Raw genomic sequence first — 19,354 nt, 5'->3', positions numbered from 1 at the left:
TCCAGGCTTGTCCCTCCTGAGCCATCTGTTTCTTGGGAGTCATGGCATCTTCCCCCTTGGGGTCAGTGCAGCTGCTTCAGGAGATGGTGTGGTTCTTCTTTGTTGGTTTACATTGATCCCTTTGTTCCATGCTTACAGACCCAGGTCACTGGGATCGCTACTATAGTTCTAGATACAGGGACGCCCGCACCTGGGACCGGAGGTCTTGGTATGACACTGAGCATGACCTATACAGGAAGGAAAACTTTGCTTACGTCGACAGGTTGGTATAACATGCACAAGGATGAAGGAGGCTGCACTAAGCTAAGCTGTGCACTTGCTTATCCACCCTCTGGTCTTTGGAGGTAGAGAGCTGTACTTCTCAGGTTTCTGGGGTGCAGCTGCCTGATACTTCAGCTACTGTCTGAAGGAGGAAGGACTGATGGCCCCTGTAGTGTTTCCAGCTCCAGGCTGTAGGGGAGAGAACGGGTCTCAGATGAGGGCCGAGCCAGCAGCTCTGGTAGCATGTTGGGTCTGGCTCCCTCTTTCCTGTCTGTCCCGTCCCCTTTGTCCTGCCCACAGCCTAGAGGAGGCACTGCTCTGGTGGTGCGCCTGCAAGTCTGTTCTGAGATCACCTGAGTCTGAACCTTGAGTCTGGTTTCTTGTTCTTGGCTCACAGTGTCAGCTGTAACTAACATCCTTCAGTCTGAAGACTGTTTCTCAGGATGGAGAGGGTGGTGGTGAGCAGTGACTGTCAGCTACAGCCTTGGGAGTTACCTGGTAGATGCGTGTCATTCCCAGGGGTTGCCCTCCTGCCTCTTGTTCTTTGCCTTGGGCCCTTGCTTCTTCTAGGACTGAGAAATGTGATGACCATTGGAAGTATGACCCTCGTATCACGGGAAGCTTTGATGACGACACTGAGCCCCACAGGGACCTTTACGGGGAGGAAGTGGACAGGCGCAGCGTCCACAGTGAGCACTCAGCACGGAGCCTGCGCAGTGCCCATAGTCTGCCCAGCCGCCGCAGCAGCCTCAGCTCCCACTCACACCAGGTGCGCAAGTTGGGCAGGCGGAGGAGCCATGTGAGCAGCTTTGTCGAGTACTTTCTGTTCCAGTAGGAACAGCATTCCTCATGCTCATGGGAGCTCACTTTTCCTGCTTGCTTTCTTTCCCAAGAGTCAGATTTACAGAAGCCAGAATGTAACTGCTGGTTCCTTTGAACCACCTCCTCCGAGCTCAGTTCACGGTGATTATGCCTATGGCACCTATGGCTTTCCAGAGTATGGCTACCCTGCGGATAGCACCTGGCCTGCCGTGGAGCAAGGTACATCTCAGCAGTGCAGAGGGTTCTGACCAGCTGGGGTCAGAACAAGAGAATCTGTTGTTTGGGTTTTTGACACAGGGTCTCACTATAGTGCAGGCTGGCCTTGAACTCACCACATAACCCAGATGGGCCTTTAAGTCAAGATCCTCCTGCCTCAGCCTCCCTAGTGCTGAGATTACAATCGTGTGCCACCATGCCCTGTGGGAGTCAGTTCTTGATTGTGAGGGACTGGTTTGGCTCCTCAGTGCAACCTAAGGATGGCTCCCCACTAGCCTGAGTGGCAGTTTTTCAATATAGACCAGTGTTGTCACTTTGATGGCAGTGTGGCTTGGTCTGAGAGCTGCCTGCTTGTCCACACATGCGTTACTAAAGTATTAACTCTGAGGACAGTCCTTGTCCTAGCCAGGCCCTTGGTGGTACCTCTCTATGTCCCTAGCACTGGCCATGTGAATGAGCAGTTGGAGGAAACTTCTAGTTCTCTTGAAATACTCTTTTCCCAGACTTGTGCCATGTGTCCATCTGACTTGCTTAAGCAAGTACTGTTGTTTCCTGGAAGGCTGTCGGAATGTAAGGGAAGTCAGAGGGTACAGCAGTGGTCTTTTTTCCTCCTAGTGGTCTTTTTTCCTAGCTTTACCGTCAGTCTGAAGTCCCACTTTCCTGAGTGAGTTGCTTGACTATGTCACTGTTGTCGGTTCTCTGTGATTTTCAGTCAAGCTGAGCTGGTCAGGTTGCTCAGGAAAGGAAAATCTGAGAATCTAGTTCAGAATTACCAAGAAGCTACAAACTGATTGTTTTTTTTCCTCCTTATTTAAATGCAGTTCCATCAAGACCAACTTCTCCTGAAAAGTTTTCAGTGCCTCATATCTGTGCCAGATTTGGCCCTGGTGGTCAGCTCATTAAAGTGATTCCTAACCTGCCTTCAGAAGGACAGCCTGCACTGGTTGAAATCCACAGCCTGGAGGTAATGCCAGGGGCCTGGCCAGCCCTCACTCCATGTGTGTATTTTTTTGGCCAGGGTTTGGGGTGGTGTGGTACTGGGGATTGAATTCAGTGCCTCGTGTTTGTTAGGCAGGTGTACCCAGCCCGTTTTTGCTTTAGTTATTTTTCAGATAGGGTCTCATGTATTTTTGTCCAGGGCTGACCTTGGACCGTGTTTCTTCTACCTATGGCTTCCCTTGTAGCTGGGATCACAAGTGCATACTACCATGCTGGGTTTATTTGTTGAGATGGGGTCTTGCTACCTACCTACTCCCTCTGTCTCCTGAGTGTCTGGAATTATAGGCGTGAGATTGTGCCTGGTCCCCTAGGAAATGTTTATTCCTGTGAAGTTTCAACCTGGAAGGTTTTTCTGTTTGGTGGATGGTTTTTCTTCCAGAAGTCAGCCTTTTTAGCAGCAGCTGTGGGTGTTAGATTTGGCATTTCTGGAAGTATTTTCTGTCTTTATTCATATCTTTTGACTTTGGGGGTGTGCGATTTGTCAGTGATTTTCAGTTATGGACAGGGATTGAAGAGGGCTGCTGTGAGGGAGTCTGGGGTGGAGATAGAGCACCTGCTCTGCAGCTCCAGGGGGCTTTTCTGTTGCACATATTGGGACCCAAACAAATCTGCTAAAAGCTTGAAAACCTCTGTAACCACTGTGGCAGTACCACTTTTGCTATGCATATGGAAAGGATAGGCATGGTTTCAGGGAGGATGTCTGCTGGTGTAGGCAGCACTTGGGGCCTGGGCTGCCCACCTAAACTGCTGTCTGTGCCCTTTCCTTGCAGACCTTGCTGCATCATACACCAGAGCAGGATGAGATGCGCTCATTCCCAGGACCTCTTGGCAAGTGAGTTCCTTGTTGGGCGCCTTTGATATTTGCATGGTGGCGCTTCTGAGTTTGGTCTCACAGTCCAGGTGCTACCATTCACCGAACACTTGTTCTTCTTCCAGAGATGACACCCATAAAGTGGACGTTATTAATTTTGCACAGAACAAAGCTACCAAATGTTTGCAGAACGAAAACTTAATTGACAAAGAGTCTGCAAGTCTTCTGTGGAATTTTATTATTCTGTTATGCAGACAGAATGGGGTATGTTCCGTTTTAGTTCTAGAGCGTTCTCCCTGTTAGCCTTTGGTTTGAGGATCTGCCCCCATCTATGTCCTGAGTTGTGGCCAGTGTCAGCCCTGTCACAGAATCACAGCAGCAACCTGGGAAAATGTGATTAAGGGTGAATTGAGAGGTCTCAGACGTTCTGGGAGGCTGTGGGTCTGTTTTTCCCCTAGCCACAAGGGTCAGGCTCTGTGCCTTTGGTGTTCTAACATGTGCCACCCGCAGAGACCTGATCCGGACTCATACCTGACCATATAGGGCCTGTCTTGTTATCCTGCTGGCATTCCTGTTCATATTAAAGCCTTTTGTTGTTCTCCATCCCATCCCTGTTGACCTTGTAGACTGTGGTGGGGACAGACATCGCAGAGCTTTTGTTACGAGACCACAGAACGGTGTGGCTTCCTGGAAAGTCACCCAATGAGGCAAACCTAATAGATTTTACTAATGAAGCTGTGGAGCAGGTGGAGAAGGAGGAGTCCGGCGAGGCCCAGCTCTCATTTCTCACAGACAGTCAGTCAGCCACCACCAACATGACTGAGAAGGAAACTGAGAGATTCCGAGAGCTTCTGCTCTACGGCCGAAAGAAAGTAAGTCCTCACACTCATGAAACCCACAGGTCCACCTGTTGTCCCAGGTGCTGGGTACTCAAAAGAGGCCAGTCCTCCTCCTGAGAACATCTGCAGGTCTGATGTTGTCCAGCATTCTGTGTCTTGCTGTCTTCAGGGAGAATGGTAACTTTCCTGTTGTCTTTACAGGTATCAGTAATGTTTCTTTATAAACAGTGCCTGTGCCTGTGTTGAAAACTAGCAAGCTCAGTTTTCAGTTATTTTGTCAATAGGAGTGTGTACTGAACATGGCTCCTCCCTGCTGTATGGCAGGGTCTTGGGGCAGATTGTGTGAGGCAGATTAAATCTGTTCTTGCAAAATGAGGCCTTGGTTCACATCCCTATAAATTTGATGGGCTCTGGGAGTTGGGAGGATGTGCTGAGTGGGGGCAGGTATCAGATTGCAGAGGTCTGCACAGGCATTTGCACCACGGCCATTCACTCTGGGCAGAATGATCGTAGCTGAGACAGTGCACAGGAGTGTTGGGGCAAGGGCGGAGTCCACCTGTGCTGTTGTGCTGCGGCTGAGAGCTGCATCACACTGGTCCCTGGAGTTCTGTGTGGCAGAGGTTTCTGATCGGTCCAGAGTTCTGTCTTTCTGTATTGTGGTCTACACAGGAGCACGAAGCTCGTGGGTTTGGTTGGTTCTAGGGATTGACTCCAGAGCACTGCACATGCTCAGTATGCTTTCTGCCTCTGAGCGACACCCGCAGCCTACAAATCTCTTTTTCTTTTTCTTTTTTGCTTCTTTTTTTGACAAGGTCTGGCTGTGTTGCCCATGCTGGCCTCAAACTTGTAATCCTCCTGCCTCAGCCTCCTGAGTGCTATGATTACAGGTGTGTACCACCACACTGGGCTAGGAAGGAAGCTTTTTTTGGGGCGGGGGGGGGAATGGGGTCTTCCCATGTTGCACAGGCTGGCCTTGAACTGCTGGGCTCAAGTGATCATCCCACCTCACTGGGACTACAGGAGTGCTCCACCATGCCCAGTGAAAGCGCATAACAATTAACAGGATTTTAACAAGGACATTTCACAGCTGATGGAAATCAGAACCTTTTAGCATTTGTCAGTGTTTACCTTTGGGCACAGGGATTGATAACTAAAGGCACTGTGTATGTTGAGAGGATATTCCTGGAGGCTCATGTGTCATCTGCGTTAGGGAATTGATACTTGTGGCATTCCTCGAAGTAGACGGGGCAGTGTGGGGATGGTGCTGCCCACTTGTCCCCAGTTGTTACTTTATACCAAAGTGCGCAGCAAAAGCAGTGTGAATCCCTAGGACCACAGGGACTTTGAAACTAGGGAGAATGAGGAAAAGTGAAGTTTTTTAAATCTCCAAACTCTGAGCATCTGTCTCTCAACCTGCTATCGGCCTTTTCTTCTTTTTCATTGTTGTCTGTTTGTTATATGTTTATAGCACTGGGTTATTCACATGAACCCTGAAATGCATTGCAGGATGCTTTGGAGTCTGCCATGAAAAATGGCTTGTGGGGTCACGCTCTGCTACTTGCAAGTAAGATGGATAGCCGGACACATGCTCGTGTCATGACCAGGTAAGAAAGCTTATTACAGACCCATCCAACTTGCTGAGCCTGCTACTCTGCAGCACCCAGGTGTCCTGTTGTGCTCTAGGGCTGCTGAACTTGGACTCAGAGGTTTACTTGGCCTTTCTTGGGTTATGCTGCTGAGGGATTTTTAGGGTTTTTTTTTTTTTTATTAGTATTGGCTGATAGTTTTTAATATTTTCCATAAAATATTAGTGGAGACCTCATTCTTCACCCTTCACAGGATAATGGTTTGGTCTGACCATTAAAGACAAGGGCTGAGGTTAGGCTTCTAGGTTTTTTCTCTTAAACTGAGCCAGCGTTAGATCTTTTTATTCTTGTGTCTGCCTAGGTTTGCCAACAGTCTTCCAATCAATGACCCTTTGCAGACGGTCTACCAGCTCATGTCTGGGCGGATGCCTGCTGCATCCACGGTGAGTGTGCAGGTTCTCCTGTTCATAGTAGGTCCCACACTCTATTGGGCTTTGCTCTCATTAAAGGTCTGAAACCCGCGTCTCTTGCACTTGTGAAAATTTCTTACCAGGCTTGACTATTAGGAAATTAAAGTGACAGTCTTCTGAGGATGTGGGTTTGTTTTGCGCTCTTCTAATTATAGTGTTGTGGAGATGAGAAGTGGGGAGATTGGAGACCCCATCTCGCTATGGTTTTGTCCAACCTGAACAACAATATGGATGTGGAGTCCAGGACTATGGCTACGATGGGCGATACCCTAGGTGGGTAAGGTGTGGGGTGGGCTGTTGGTTATCATATGGAGAACCCCAGCAGCCTGGCTGTGTCAGTACCCATCAGAGCCACTGCTTCAGTCATCCAAGTGTCTTTGGTCACACCCCTGGACGAGCAGAGCCTCCAGGGACAGAGACGCACTGCTTCCTCTCTCCTTAGCCTCCAAAGGCCTCTTAGATGCAGCGCACTTCTGCTACCTGATGGCCCAGGTTGGACTGGGGGTTTATACAAAGAAAACGACAAAACTGGTCCTGATTGGATCAAATCACAGGTGAGGAATCCTTTAGGAAGAAAAAGATTAGGCTGGAGCATGGCTCAAGTGACAGAGTACCTACCTAGGGAGCAGGAGGCCCTGAGATCAATCCCCATATTGCCCAAAAAAACGATTTAGAGTCGGGTGCCGGTGGCTCATGCCTGTAAATCCTAGCAACTCAGGAGGCAGAGATCAGGAGGATTGTGGTTCAAAGCCAGCCTGGGCAAATAGTTCTCGAGACCCCGTCTCAAAAAAAACCCATCACTAAAAAGTGATGGTGGAGTGGCTCAAGGTATAGGCCCTGAGTTCAAACCCCAATCCCACCAAAGAAAGCAAGGTCATAATGGACTGGAGGCATGGCTTAAGTGGTAGAGCACCTGCCTAGCAAAGCCCTAAGCTCAAACCCCAGTACTGCAGGAAAAAAAAAAAAAAGGAAAAGATTCCTGTTGTTTTGTTAATTCAGAAATGTCCACGACAGTGTCATGTGGTGGACTCACTTCTGGGTGACTGCTCTAAAACTGATGGTGCCAGCGATTGGCCACTTTCCAAGTCAGCATCATTCACTTCCTCCACAGTTTGCCATTTTTAAAGTTTGCCACCAATGAAGCGATTCAGAGGACAGAGGCCTACGAATATGCTCAGTCCCTTGGGGCCCAGACCTGCTCCTTACCTAATTTCCAGGTAAGTGGGAGAATGTGGCATGGTTTTCATGTGTTGGGGGTGAACAGTGCCAATTTCTTACGCAAGTAATAATGAGATTTTTTGAGACATCCTCTTGGGGAAACATTTTGGTTAATATTTTCAGTATTAAAACTTAAATACTTGAATTCGAGCACTTTTGTATCAGCTGTTTTTAGAGGACTGTGTGATATTCCCCAGGGTTCTATATGTGTGTGTTTATAAAACACAATAGAGATAGTAGGGAGCATTTGTGGTACATAGGAGAGGTGGCTGTCTCAGGGTTTGGCTGAACTGTGGCACTTGTATTCGTGAGCCATTGGTCATATCAGAGGGAGGAGAACCTTCTTAGAAGTTTAGTTGTTTGATCTTAAAGTATCTCAGAGGATGGGGACTAGTGCTGCTGTTGACAAGCAGAGGGGTGAGGGTGTTGGTAGTAAATGAGACAACCAGAGTAATTCATGCATATAAGGTCTCTTTTTAATATGGGGAAAAGAAAGCCCCAAGACAGTGAAGCTGTTTTTGTTGTTTTAGGTGTTTAAATTCATCTATTCTTGCCGCCTGGCAGAGATGGGGCTTGCCACACAGGCTTTCCACTACTGTGAAGTGATCGCCAAGAATATCCTAGCACAGCCAGCTGCACACTCTCTGGTGCTCATCAGCCAGCTGGTCCAGGTGGGGTCTCCTGATGCCTTTCCTGCTAGTGCTGTGCTGACTGTGAAGCAAGTGGAGGGCATCAGGATTGCTGGACTTGGGATGGGATGGTGTGCTATGGGTCTCATAGCAGGTGCTGCAACCTACTTCTGGGAAGAACTAAGATACTTAAACACTCTTGGATGGGTTTGGGTTTTGCAGTGTTAGCATGGGAGCTCTTCAGGTACCTTGTGCCAGTACACAAACTTCGCAGTAAGTTTCACAATGAGTAGGCTCCCATCTCCAGGTGAGCCATTTTGAGGTGCTTTAACCTGAGGTTAAGAGCTCCCACGTGCTGGTCAGCAACTGGATGTGAGTCCTGGCTGCAAGCCCATTGATTTCTTGCCTATCCAATGGAGCTGTTTGGCCATCTGCCTGAGGGTGGATATGGAGAGCATTCAATCCACTGTCCATGTGCTGTGGCCCCATTGCGTGAAGTGTCAAGGCGTTTCCCACCCCAGTAGTTCCATTTCCGAAAATATGCCTGTGTGATACCTCAGAAAATTTGTTGTCATGAAAATGTTTAGTCTACGCAAAAGTACAAAGATTAACGAGTTGCAGTCACCAGCTTCAGTACTCAGTAACACAGGCCACATTCATTCGTCTGTACCCAGCCATGTCTCCCAGTGCCATATCAAAGAACACATCCCTTCCCAGGTTAGCTGAGCACTTGGACAAGGTGGTCAAAGGTACATATTCAGGGGGTATGTGGGCTCTGCTGATCCCATGTGCCTGTGAGCTCATAAGTCTGTGGAGAGCTCTACCCTTTAGACTATCTGATCATCCAGCTTCTTAGGTTTTGCACGCATCACACAAATGCAGTTAAGAAACACATAGTGCTAATTAAAACATTCTCTCCATTCAACATTGTTCCAGAGTATGGTACATTTGGAAACAATTTTGCTTAAGTCACCTGAAAGTAACAGGTTGTCTGTTCTTTGGGGTTCTAGATGGCTTCCCAGTTACGCCTCTTCGATCCTCAGCTGAAGGAGAAGCCAGAGGAGGAGTCCTTTGTGGAGCCTGCCTGGCTGGTGCAGCTGCGGCATGTGGAAAGGCAACTCCAGGTGTGGTTTTTGACAGCATAGCCTTGTCCTAGGACTTGGCATTTGATCAGGTGGTTTGCGCCCGTTTTCACACTGAAGGTATTCAATTACACCAATGTAACTTTAGAAGTGTGCATTTTGTAGGAATTTCCTAATTGCCCAGGGAGGGTATAATCACCCTCCTGAATTGGAGACAGTGAGTGGGTCAGTGGACAGAAGGCTGCATGTAGGGCTGATCTGGGCTTCGAGAACATCATCTATGGTCTCTTAACTCTCTCCTCCTTTAGGAGGGGGCCGTGCTGTGGAACCAGGATGGAGCTGACCCCCAACAGTGTCCCAGCACGCCAGGATCTGAGGTGGAGCAGTTGAGTAGCACAGGACTCGGTCAGCCAGTGGGGCTGGGAGCTGATAACCCCCTGCTGTTGTCAAGCAATGAGCCCTTGAACCAGGGTGTGCAGCTCCTGCCATCAGGTGGGACACTCAGTGACCCGCACACCTACTTTCTGATATCTGCCTTTGAACAGAGAATGTTTTTGTTCTGCACCAGGAGAATTGAATGTGCCACCAGAATAGTTTTGGGGGACCCCTTGGTCTCTTTCTTTCTATGCTTCCTGCTTTGGTGAACCTGTCACATACCAGAGCTTTAGGTGTCCATCTGTTGATATTGCTGGTGCCCCTGCCCTGGCTGGCCCTGTTCCTGAACTCCAGCTGCTGTCCTTGCTACTGTGCTGTGCTGTGTCAGACGACAAAGACTCCTGCCCCTCCCCACCCTGAATCTGCTTCTCCCCATCCTCATCTCGAGAGGCGTTGGGTTCTACACCTCTCTCATGTCCTGTTCTTCCCTGGATGAGCAACCACCATTCCTGCCCACCTGCTTCTGCCCTTCTCTGAAAGGATCCCCATTTCACCAGAGGAAAGGCAGGTGCCCATGGCAGCCCACAGATCCTGACTTCATGCACTGCCCTCTCCAGCCACACTCCTGACTCAGCTGCCAGCAACCTTACCACCCTGCCACCCACTTGCCCTCCCTGTCATGTCCACAGACTTCTCCCTAGTGCTGATTTTCTTCCTCCTTGGTTCATCCCACAGGACTCTGTTTTGTTTTATTTTGTGAAGACAAGGGTTTCACTACATTGCCCGAGCTGGTCTCAAGTTTGTAATTTAAGTGATCTTCCTGCCTCAGTTTCCTGAGTAGCAGGACCATAGGCACATGCCCTTGTGCCCAGTTCTCTGCTTCATTCATGATGCATCCAGTGCCCAGGTGACTCCCTTGACTCTTGGCAGAGGAGAAGGGGCTCTATGAGCACAGCAATTCCCTGTGCCAAGTGGCCACTCACTGATCTGTCTTTGAGCCACTCTGTAGTTTGAAGCCCCACCCCCAAGTCACACCTAATGATGGGCACCAGTGTCCATCCTGCCTTTGGCCCCTGGAAAGTCAGTATTCTGCTTTTCTCTAGACTACTGACGGGGGCATTTTCAGCCACCCTTTGATAAAAGAAGCATGGCTTTGCAAAATATCTTACGAGAAATGTGTTTATGATGTGCTGTTCTTGTCCTTTGTATGACCACTGAGCCTTAGTCACCTTAGACTTCCTCTTCTCCACTGTGTTCTGCAGCTCCACAGATGCTCCCTGATGGCCAGCCAGTCCAGCTTGCCCGGGTGCCAATGTTTCATGTGCCACCACCCCGGGGCCCCCAGGAGCTGGGTCCTGGCTATGGACCCCCAGGGTCTTTACTTGGCTTTCCAGAGCACTCCAGGCCTGACACTGGAGCTGTACACCTGGGACCTGCCCTGCCACCTGGTGCACCAGCTCTCCAGGAAAGTGGTCCCCTGATCCAAGAGACCAGAAGCCAAGACCCAGGTGTGTTTGCTGAGGTCCTGTCTTAAGAGCAGAAATAAGTTGACCTTTGTGTTCCAAAAATTCTAGAAGTTTCAGAGTGAATAGGTTAAGAGTCTCACTGCAGTAGGAACACTAATGCTAAATTCTTTTGTCACTTGGCTGTGTGTTACGAGGTGAAGTATAAACGGCTATTCAGGCATGACACAACAGCCTTGAGACATCTGCAGGGTCTGTCTCAAAGTGGTCCTTCTGTGTCCCTGTGAGATGTACAGGCGGAGGTGGCAGACTTCTGTTTGGAAGTCAGGTTTGGTGGATCTTGTGTGTGGCTGTGCCTCACTCTGTCAGCTTGAACAAAGGAAAACATTTGGGAAAATTTTCAGTCTTAATTAGGAAAATATCACTAGCTGTGGTCGAGCCCAATAGAAAGCTGGTTTGGTCCTTGATTGAGTGCCACACCAGTGTCCTGCTTCCTTCTGTAAGTCCACAGCAGGGCCAGGATCCAGTCACTGTTTTGCTTTGACAGGAATGGTGCCGCAGGATTCACCTGTCAGAAACTCGCTTCCAGAGTTAAGGGAAGAGGATTTTGGCGGAAAATTTGCTAATCTGGTACTTCCCCACTCTTTTTTATAACTAGTTTCTGTAAAGCCCACTGAACAGGTGCCCCGACTCCTTGCTCTTCAGTTACAGGAGGTGATAAAGGTGATTAGGTCGATAACTTCCTAGGTTGTTTCTTAGGGAGGACTCCTAGAGTCACTTTAATCTTTAGCATATGAAGAACTGGTGAAAACTTTGGTAAGAAAAGACATTGGAAGAGAATTCAGTAGTTTAAAAGCTGTTCCTTTAACTGAAGAGAAGAATACCCAAATGTAATGAAATCCCCTAAGTTAACTTTGTTAAGTGGAAAAACTTCTAACTTCTGCACCTTTTGTACCACAGAATGTGACATTTTTATTGGTCTCACTGAAATGGTGACTTATTTTAGCAGATGTATGTGTTACAGATACCTCCTCTGTTTACTCCCAGCTGGGAGGGACACACGCTTTTATACAAGCTACGTTCTGAAAGCTTCGTTTTACAGATACCCAGCCCTTGGTGGACGAACCATCAGGAGGCGATTCCTACTGTTTGGGACTTGCATTATAAGCTCTGCCATTTCAAACATCCTGTCCCTGGAAAAGCATGAGTGAGGATTTAACTGTGAAAGTAGCAGCTCAGCCCAGAGTTCTATCCTATTGTTTTTTTAATACATGCTACTACTATCTGTGACCAGTCTTGTCCTCAGTGCATGTGCACACTGTTTCTCTGAGTACCATGATACTCCTTGCTAGAGTTGCTTGTTAGGAGTGACTGACATTTCTCTAGTAACCCAGGAAGGCTCCAGAGGGCTCCAGAATGCTGTCACCATTTCCCTTCTCCCTGGTCCCCACAGTCTTCACCTTGGGGAGACACTGGTGGGAAGCCCCTCCCTCACCCTCCTTCAACTCTTCACGAGGAGCCCCAAGAGAGCCAACTCCTGTATTGCCTTGGGACAGGGCTCCTCCAGGAAGGCACAGGACTTGGAGACGCCCCCAGCATGGGATTGCAGCAGCTCGGGTTCAACAGAGCCTGCTACATCTCTGACACCTGCTCCCGAAGTGAAGAGACCTGCACAGGATGTCAGAAAAGAGGTCAAGGAACCCAAGAAGGTACAGGGCCCAGCCCCACTACACCTGTCCAACTGGGCAGAGAGGCAAGGCAGATACTAGGTGGGGAGGCTCAGCTTCCTGAGGCAGCTCTCCTTGTAAATTGGAGGCGAGGAAAAGGTGTTCGTTTATGTTTTAATTAAGCCAAATGTTTTGAAGTGTAGTACACATCCAGCCAAGTGGATAAGGTATCTAGCAGCTAGGTGAATATTTTGTGTTTGTAATGCATATAAGCACACCTGGGTCAGTGAGGATGTTCTCAGGCACCTGATATTCCCTCATGGCCCCAGTCAGACTAGTCCCAGGCACTGCAGGAGGAGTCAGGCAGCACTCACCCCTGCTGTCATAGCAACTGAGCGTGTGCATGAGCTGCAGTTATGTTTACCCTTGCTCCCAATAGTGGATGTTTGAATTACGCTTAGTTTGAGGTTATTAGAAATAAAGCCATATGAGCATTCCTATCTGTATCTCTTGATGGCACGTTCTTACCTGCTTGGAAAGGAGTGTGTAGGTCATAGGGGAGGTGTGTGCTCAGCTTTAGGGGTGACAGGGCTATGTAGATTCTTAAGTAGTTGGCAGAGCTGCACTTGGAACCACAGAGCAGCCTTTCAGCTGACTGCAGCTTCCCCAGCCCTGAGTCTCACCAGGACTCTGGACTCCAGCAGAGGTGATGCTCCACTGTGGCTTGCTTGCTTCCCTGATGAGCAGCGGTGCTGAGCACCTTTGCTGTTTCCATCTCTGCTCCTTGCCTCATGCTTGTTCCAGTCTTTCTGTTTTTAACGGGGTGACCTTAAAGATCTGCGGCAGTCCTTGCCTTGTGGGTGCAAGTCCTTGGTTAGATGGAAGTATAGTGAATGTGCTCTTAACTGGTGTCCTACAAAGAATATAGTTCTGCATTTTATGAGGGCTCAGTTGATCAGATTTTTCTTTTATGGCGAGTATCTTGAAAGTAAATACAAATTTAATTAAAATGTGTGTGAATTATGAGATAAAGCACAATGTTTCTATTTTACTTGTTTGTTTTGCAGTGCTGGCAGTGAACCCAGGGCATTGGGCATGCAGGGCCAGGGCTCATTGCCCTTCAGGGTTTTTTTGTTTGTTTGTTTTGTGGTACTAGGGTTTGAACTCAGGGCCTCATACTTGCTAGGCATGCACTCTACTACTTGAGCCATACCCCAGCCCTTTTTGCTTTAGTTATTTTTCCAGTAGAGTCCCTCAGTTATATAACTGCCCAGGCCAGTCTCGACTGTGATGTTTCTGTTTACACTTACTGTGTAGTTGAGTTAATAGGCAAAGGCTACCACACTTCAGCTTATTGGTTGAGATGGGGTCTCGCTAACTTTTTGCCTGGGTTGGCCTTCAAACTGTGATCCTCTTGATTTCCACCTTCTGAGTAGCTAGGATTACAAGTATAAGCTACTGAGCCTGGCTCCAGACCTTCAGTTTTTAAGTGAACAGCACTTACAGACCTCTCCTGGGTAGATTTCTGGAGAGACAGACCTGGGGGACGGGGGTGCCTGTAGCTACACTGCTTGGCTCTTCATTTCAGTAGAGCAGGCTAGCTCATGAAGCAGTGCACTTCCTGTCACCAGGTTCTCTGCACACAGGAGACCAGAGGGCTTTGTGTTGAGGCCTCCTGACTGACTTCCAGCCTTGTACTACTCCATGAGGAGGAGCCCAAGCATTGTTGTCAGGGTTCAGATGAAGGTGGCATATTATTGTTTGGGGTTTTGTTTATTAAAGATACACACGTAGGGCTGAGAGTGTGGCTCAGTGGTAGAGTGCTTGCCAAGCATTCAACAGATTCAGGGTTTGTTCAGTCCCCAGCACTGCAAAAATATATACATATCATTTAGCATTTTAAACCCCCTCCTTTTTTGTTTTACAGTACTAGAGATTAAACCCAGGACCTCTAGCAAGTACTCTACCACTTGAGCTGTGCCCCCAGACCTTTTATTTTTGTTTTTGAGATAGGGTCTCACTAACTTTGTCCATGTTGTCCTCAAACTCATGAATCTCTTGCCTTTGTCTCCCAAGTAGCTAGTATCACAGGCATGTGCAGTTTTAACCCATTTTAAGTGTATAGTTCAGCAGCATTAAGTGCATTCTCTTTGCTGTACACTTGTCATCGCCCATTCACAGAATGCTTTCATCTTCCCAAACTAACACTGTGTTCACCATGTTTACCCCCTCCCTGCATTTTACCTTCTGTCTCTATGAATCTGCCTCCTCTGGGGACCATCTGTTTGCAGCAGAATCACCCAGTATTTTTTGTAATTTTGTGCTGGGCTCATTTTGCTCAGCATAGTCTTCAAGACTCTTCTGGTGGTTTTATGTTTAGAGTGAGTCCTGGTTCTCTCGTTGGCTACCTGGGAAAAAAAGGACAGAAGCTTATTTGCCAGATGACAAGAACAAATCAGTGAGTATTGTCAGTTATGGCTCAGTGGGAGTCTGAGGTGTTTTAGTGATTGCCTGTTGGTGGTTGGTCATGCAGTGTAGTTGAGATTCACAACAAAACTTGAACATGGGGATGTTCTCTGAAGTTTTAAAGTGGCCTCGTTAACCATATTTCTGTTTAGCTTCAATCTACTTATTTTTTTCTTTACTTTTAAAATCTTGGCAGATTGTTTGGGATGAAAAGAAAAACCAATGGGTGAATTTGAATGAGCCAGAAGAGGAGGTAAACTGTGCCTTCAGGTGTTTGCTGTAAGGGGAAGGAATGCCTGTTTTGCTCCTTAACATCTGGGCATTTTGGCCCTCCCTGTGAAGAGTCTGAACTGGGTTTCCAGGGCTGTTTTTCCCTCTGCAGAAAAAGGCTCCACCCCCACCTCCAACATCGTTCCCCAGAGCTCCGCCGGCTGCTCCCACTGGGCCTGCAGGGCCTCCCACAGCCTCCGTGAACGTGTTTTCTAGAAAAGCAGGTAATGGCTATACCAGAAATCAGAATTTTCTGACTATTGCACAGTCCTGCACATGTGCAGAGCTGAGTCATATTGGGTGCTGGGCAGCCATCTGTCACAGTACTGGAGAAAATGAGTTTTGTGGAGGTAGGCCTTTTGTGGGGGGACAGTCCAGTTCTCCAGTACATTAAGATATTCTTTAACATCTGTATTGATGACCCCATGGATGCAAAAGTGTCCCATCAGTCAGAAATGCAGCTCATGTGACTGGAGTAGAATTAGCATCCCCACCATGGGCACAAACTCAAATAGGTCTGCTCCATGGGAGACACTGAAGGGTCCTTGCTTGCTTTTCTGATACAGTGGGAACTGAGCAGGTTAGATGCTAGAAGTCACTTGGCATGCCCACCTGAATTGGTTCCCCCCACTCCCTTAGGTGGATCCAGAGCTCGCTATGTGGACGTTCTAAACCCAAGTGGGACCCCGAGGAATGAGCCAGCTCTTGCTCCTGCGGATCTCTTTGCTCCACTGGCCCCACTCCCCATCCCTTCTAACTTGTTCGTACCAACCCCAGGTAGGCAGCACGTGTGTGTGCAGGGCCATGACTGCCCTCTGCTTATGACCAGCCTTCGTCTATAAACCTCTGGCTAATACCACTCTAAAAGAGTGACCATGCCAAGGCACCAAAGAGTGAGGCTAGTGTGCACTTCCTTGAAGACTCTGACCTCTCCTTTGTGAGGGACGATGTCCCAGGGGTCAGAACAGGATGATGGCCTCCTGCCCCTCTCATTCACAGATGCAGAGGAAGCACAGCTTACAGATGGGGCTAGCAGCAGGGGACAGACGCCAGCTGGGGCTCAGCCCAAGCCAGAGACTGCCCTGGAATCCAAGGTAGGTGGAGTGTGGCAGGAAAAAGAGAAAGAGCTCTCAGGGAAGATCTGCCTCCCACCTTTCCAGACAACTCCTTCTAGTTTGCACACAGATAATACTCCGCTTGAATTATTTCAAACTGACATGTAATACAGACAGGAGGTGCAAGGTGGGTTCCAGTGACTGGGGAGAAGACCTGGAGTTGGTGTTTCATGGGGACAGTTTCAGTTTGGGAAGATGGAACATTCTGGAGATGGATGGTTGTGATGGTTAGGGTGGTATATTTTATGTTATACATATTTTACCACAACTTTAAAAATCAGAAAAACAATTAAGCTAAAAAAGAAATTGTCTAGTAGTAACAAAGTTAAAGTATACCTTTACCTAAATAAAGAACAGCTCAGTGCGTGATCTCTGGAGTGGGCCAGGCCTGGGGTTAGCCTGGCTCCCTGGTTCGTTATAGTCACTCCACTTTCCCTCTGTGAGATGGGAATGACAGTGGGGTCTAATCAGAAGGCTGTTGTGGGGCTCATACACAGCCTTGTGGACCATGCCAGGAGCTGCCGGGGCCCAGCACCCCCAGGCAGGGCAGTGGGGTCCTATGGGAAACGCCCCGTACATGACATCACAGAGGAGTCTGGGTGCTGCGAGCAGTCTGCGACCTGTGCCACAGGAGCAGGTGATATTTTTCTGCCTGGCGTGAAAGAATTTAATTCCTTGGGGTTGGGTAGTCTCTACATAGCCTGTTTCCTCACAGGAGTTAAGCCCAGCAGCACCACCCCCTGGGCCTGAACTTCCACCCTCCACACTGGACAGCTCTCAGGGAGAGGTAGGAAGCACTGTGCAAGCATCCTGTTCCCCACCCTCCCCCACCCCACCCCCAGGCTTGGCAATATATATGCAAATAAGTAGGAAGAGCAGTTTAGAATGGAAAGCACCTGAAAAGTGTCGTGCTCCTGGAAGAACATTATACTTGTTTAATTGCCATTGTAGGAGCTCCAAGTGGGGTGTGAGGGTGACATCACCTCCCTCAGTCAAGGTGATTCATGCCCCTCAATGTGGCATGAATGTGTTTTAATTTCAAGGTGTGAAGAGGTGAAGCTGGTGGTGTAGGCCAAGGGCTGGACAGATCCCCCAGTCCTCCCGCAGACTAATGGTTGTTTCTTAACAAAACCTTGTAAAGTAGGAACCTTTAGCTAACCGGCTCCTTCATGTATGAATGATCTTGATTCTAATGGCATCGTAAAGCTTTTTGGAGCTCACCTAGCAGCTTGGGGCAGTGCTGCGCATGCCCATTTTCATGTCCTCTCTTGTGTGTGTTCTTGCTGTTCCGTAGCTCTCGCGCTGTAGCTCAATGAGCTCTCTCTCACAGGAAGTGAGCCGGCATTTCCATCAGGTACCTGTGGCTGGCGGCTCTCCTTCCATGGCTGGCATGTAGCCTCTGTGTCCCTTTGCGAGTGCTGTCCCTTGTCCTGTGCACTTTGTCACTGTCCAGTCACACCCCTATCTTACCCAGGCCTCTTTGTACAAAGATGCTTTTGTTCCTTCTCCTAAGCTAAACTGTGTGGACATGCTGACAGTGGAACTGGCCCTGGTGTTAAGAGTACCTGTGAGAGTTTTATAATAATTCTTCTGAGTTGGTTTCCACATGGCTACGTCAGTATGTAGGTTTCCACATGTCAGTGTCTCCCAGATCAGAACACCTCTCTTAGAAAGACAGGTTTCTTCTTGCAGGACAGGCTTGAGGAAGTCTGCTTGCAGCCAGCAGGATTGTGACTGGATTGTATCCTGTGGGTGATCTGGGAGAGAAAAAGAACTGCTCCATCTTCTGTGTGTGTTGTGGAGCCAGGCTTAGTCCATCAACTGCACACTGAGACACGGATTTAATCACATACTCCAGGTCTCCTCACTGCTTGGGCTGACACTAACGGGACATCCTGGTGCCCCACGCTCGCTGTCTGTGCATGTAGTGATATTTAAAGCATTTCAATCTGCATGTTGCTTTGATCTTTGCCATTCTAATGTGAACCATCCAATAATGGAATCCAGTGTTGTCAGATATGTCTCTGCCCCATTCCTGTGGCCTATTGGAACATTAGCATCTTTCTGAGGAGCGGCCCATATCTGCAGCTGGGACAGCCAAGACTGAGTCATGCTGTCTTGCTGAGATGACCTTTCTGTGCTTCACAGGCTCCCAGTGATCACCGCTCTGCAGGGGGCCCTCCAAGCGGGGCTATACCCTTCTACAACCCTGCTCACTTGGCACAGGTGAGTGGCCCTTGCTTTTGACCAAATATGACCCCAGCTTACCTACTGGTTTTTGACTCTACTACTCGTTGAATGTCTCTTCTCCTCCCCAGACTCTTCCTTTTTTCATCCGTAGTTGCACACCTACAGGAGTGTGAAGAGGGGGTTGCTGGTCCCTCTTCCCTCTCTGCCATCTCTCTCTCATTCTCTCCCCCTTAGTGTTCTCTCAGCCAGCTTTGTGAGGGTCCAGTCCCTGGGCCTTCTGCTCTAGCACTGAGTGATCCTGAATGAGTGTCTTTGCTTCTTCCTATAGGGAAAGTGTGTGAGGTGTGACTTTTCCAAGTTGGGTTCTGCATTGTCTGCTATCCTTGGGTCTCTGGCCACAGGCTCCCATCCCAGGTCCTTTCCTCTCCATGACCTAGGGACCCGCTCTCCCAGTCTGGAGCTCCTAGTTTAGATCTTTCTTTTTTGTCTTTTCTTGTTAATCCCTTTGTCTTGGTGTGATACACCTTCCAGTAACTTCTTGACACAGTGGTGACATTGTAGGGACCTTTCACATCTGAAAATTCCTTTGTTGCCCTGGTTATTGGGTTGATGGTTGGGCTGGGTAGAATTCTCAGGAATTTTCTTCACAATCAAAGATGTTTTAAGTATCTTCTGGTGCCTGCTGTGATAAACCAGGCCCCCTCATCCTTTCTCCCTGATACCTGGATGAGTGTTACTGTCCTCAGGGACAATGTTTGTGCCCCCACCAACCAGCCTGCCCGCCCTTCTGCTAGGGAACCATTATGGAATGTTCTTCGTGGTTTCTCTCCTTCCATCTTTACTTCTATGTATTTATTTTGTGGAACTGGGATTTA

General features: G+C 48.5%; 1 protein-coding gene across 7 annotated transcripts in view; it reads left to right on the top strand.

The window, feature by feature from the left end:
* Sec16a (SEC16 homolog A, endoplasmic reticulum export factor) overlaps positions 1 to 19,354 on the top strand; it is a 37,221-nt gene that overhangs the window by 15,465 nt on the left and 2,402 nt on the right. For 4 of the 7 annotated variants that reach the window (XM_074052842.1, XM_074052841.1, XM_074052846.1 and 1 more), the window contains 26 exons: positions 139 to 262; positions 832 to 1,030; positions 1,155 to 1,302; positions 2,121 to 2,263; positions 3,069 to 3,130; positions 3,235 to 3,373; positions 3,736 to 3,981; positions 5,455 to 5,552; positions 5,896 to 5,977; positions 6,160 to 6,277; positions 6,447 to 6,558; positions 7,116 to 7,221; positions 7,753 to 7,893; positions 8,862 to 8,975; positions 9,242 to 9,425; positions 10,571 to 10,816; positions 11,319 to 11,401; positions 12,328 to 12,480; positions 14,819 to 14,896; positions 15,101 to 15,157; positions 15,287 to 15,398; positions 15,814 to 15,951; positions 16,174 to 16,268; positions 17,005 to 17,076; positions 17,584 to 17,643; positions 18,438 to 18,515. In XM_074052842.1, coding sequence (XP_073908943.1) covers positions 139 to 262; positions 832 to 1,030; positions 1,155 to 1,302; positions 2,121 to 2,263; positions 3,069 to 3,130; positions 3,235 to 3,373; positions 3,736 to 3,981; positions 5,455 to 5,552; positions 5,896 to 5,977; positions 6,160 to 6,277; positions 6,447 to 6,558; positions 7,116 to 7,221; positions 7,753 to 7,893; positions 8,862 to 8,975; positions 9,242 to 9,425; positions 10,571 to 10,816; positions 11,319 to 11,401; positions 12,328 to 12,480; positions 14,819 to 14,896; positions 15,101 to 15,157; positions 15,287 to 15,398; positions 15,814 to 15,951; positions 16,174 to 16,268; positions 17,005 to 17,076; positions 17,584 to 17,643; positions 18,438 to 18,515 — 3,188 coding nt within the window. The remainder of the gene's footprint in view (positions 1 to 138; positions 263 to 831; positions 1,031 to 1,154; positions 1,303 to 2,120; positions 2,264 to 3,068; positions 3,131 to 3,234; positions 3,374 to 3,735; positions 3,982 to 5,454; positions 5,553 to 5,895; positions 5,978 to 6,159; positions 6,278 to 6,446; positions 6,559 to 7,115; positions 7,222 to 7,752; positions 7,894 to 8,861; positions 8,976 to 9,241; positions 9,426 to 10,570; positions 10,817 to 11,318; positions 11,402 to 12,327; positions 12,481 to 14,818; positions 14,897 to 15,100; positions 15,158 to 15,286; positions 15,399 to 15,813; positions 15,952 to 16,173; positions 16,269 to 17,004; positions 17,077 to 17,583; positions 17,644 to 18,437; positions 18,516 to 19,354) is intronic. The other 3 variants (XM_074052844.1, XM_074052843.1, XM_074052845.1) reach the window with 3 other exon arrangements.

This window comes from Castor canadensis, chromosome 13, assembly GCF_047511655.1.
Source record: "Castor canadensis chromosome 13, mCasCan1.hap1v2, whole genome shotgun sequence".
Taxonomy (NCBI): Eukaryota; Metazoa; Chordata; class Mammalia; order Rodentia; family Castoridae; genus Castor; species Castor canadensis.
This window is presented reverse-complemented; position numbering and strand designations above follow the sequence as displayed.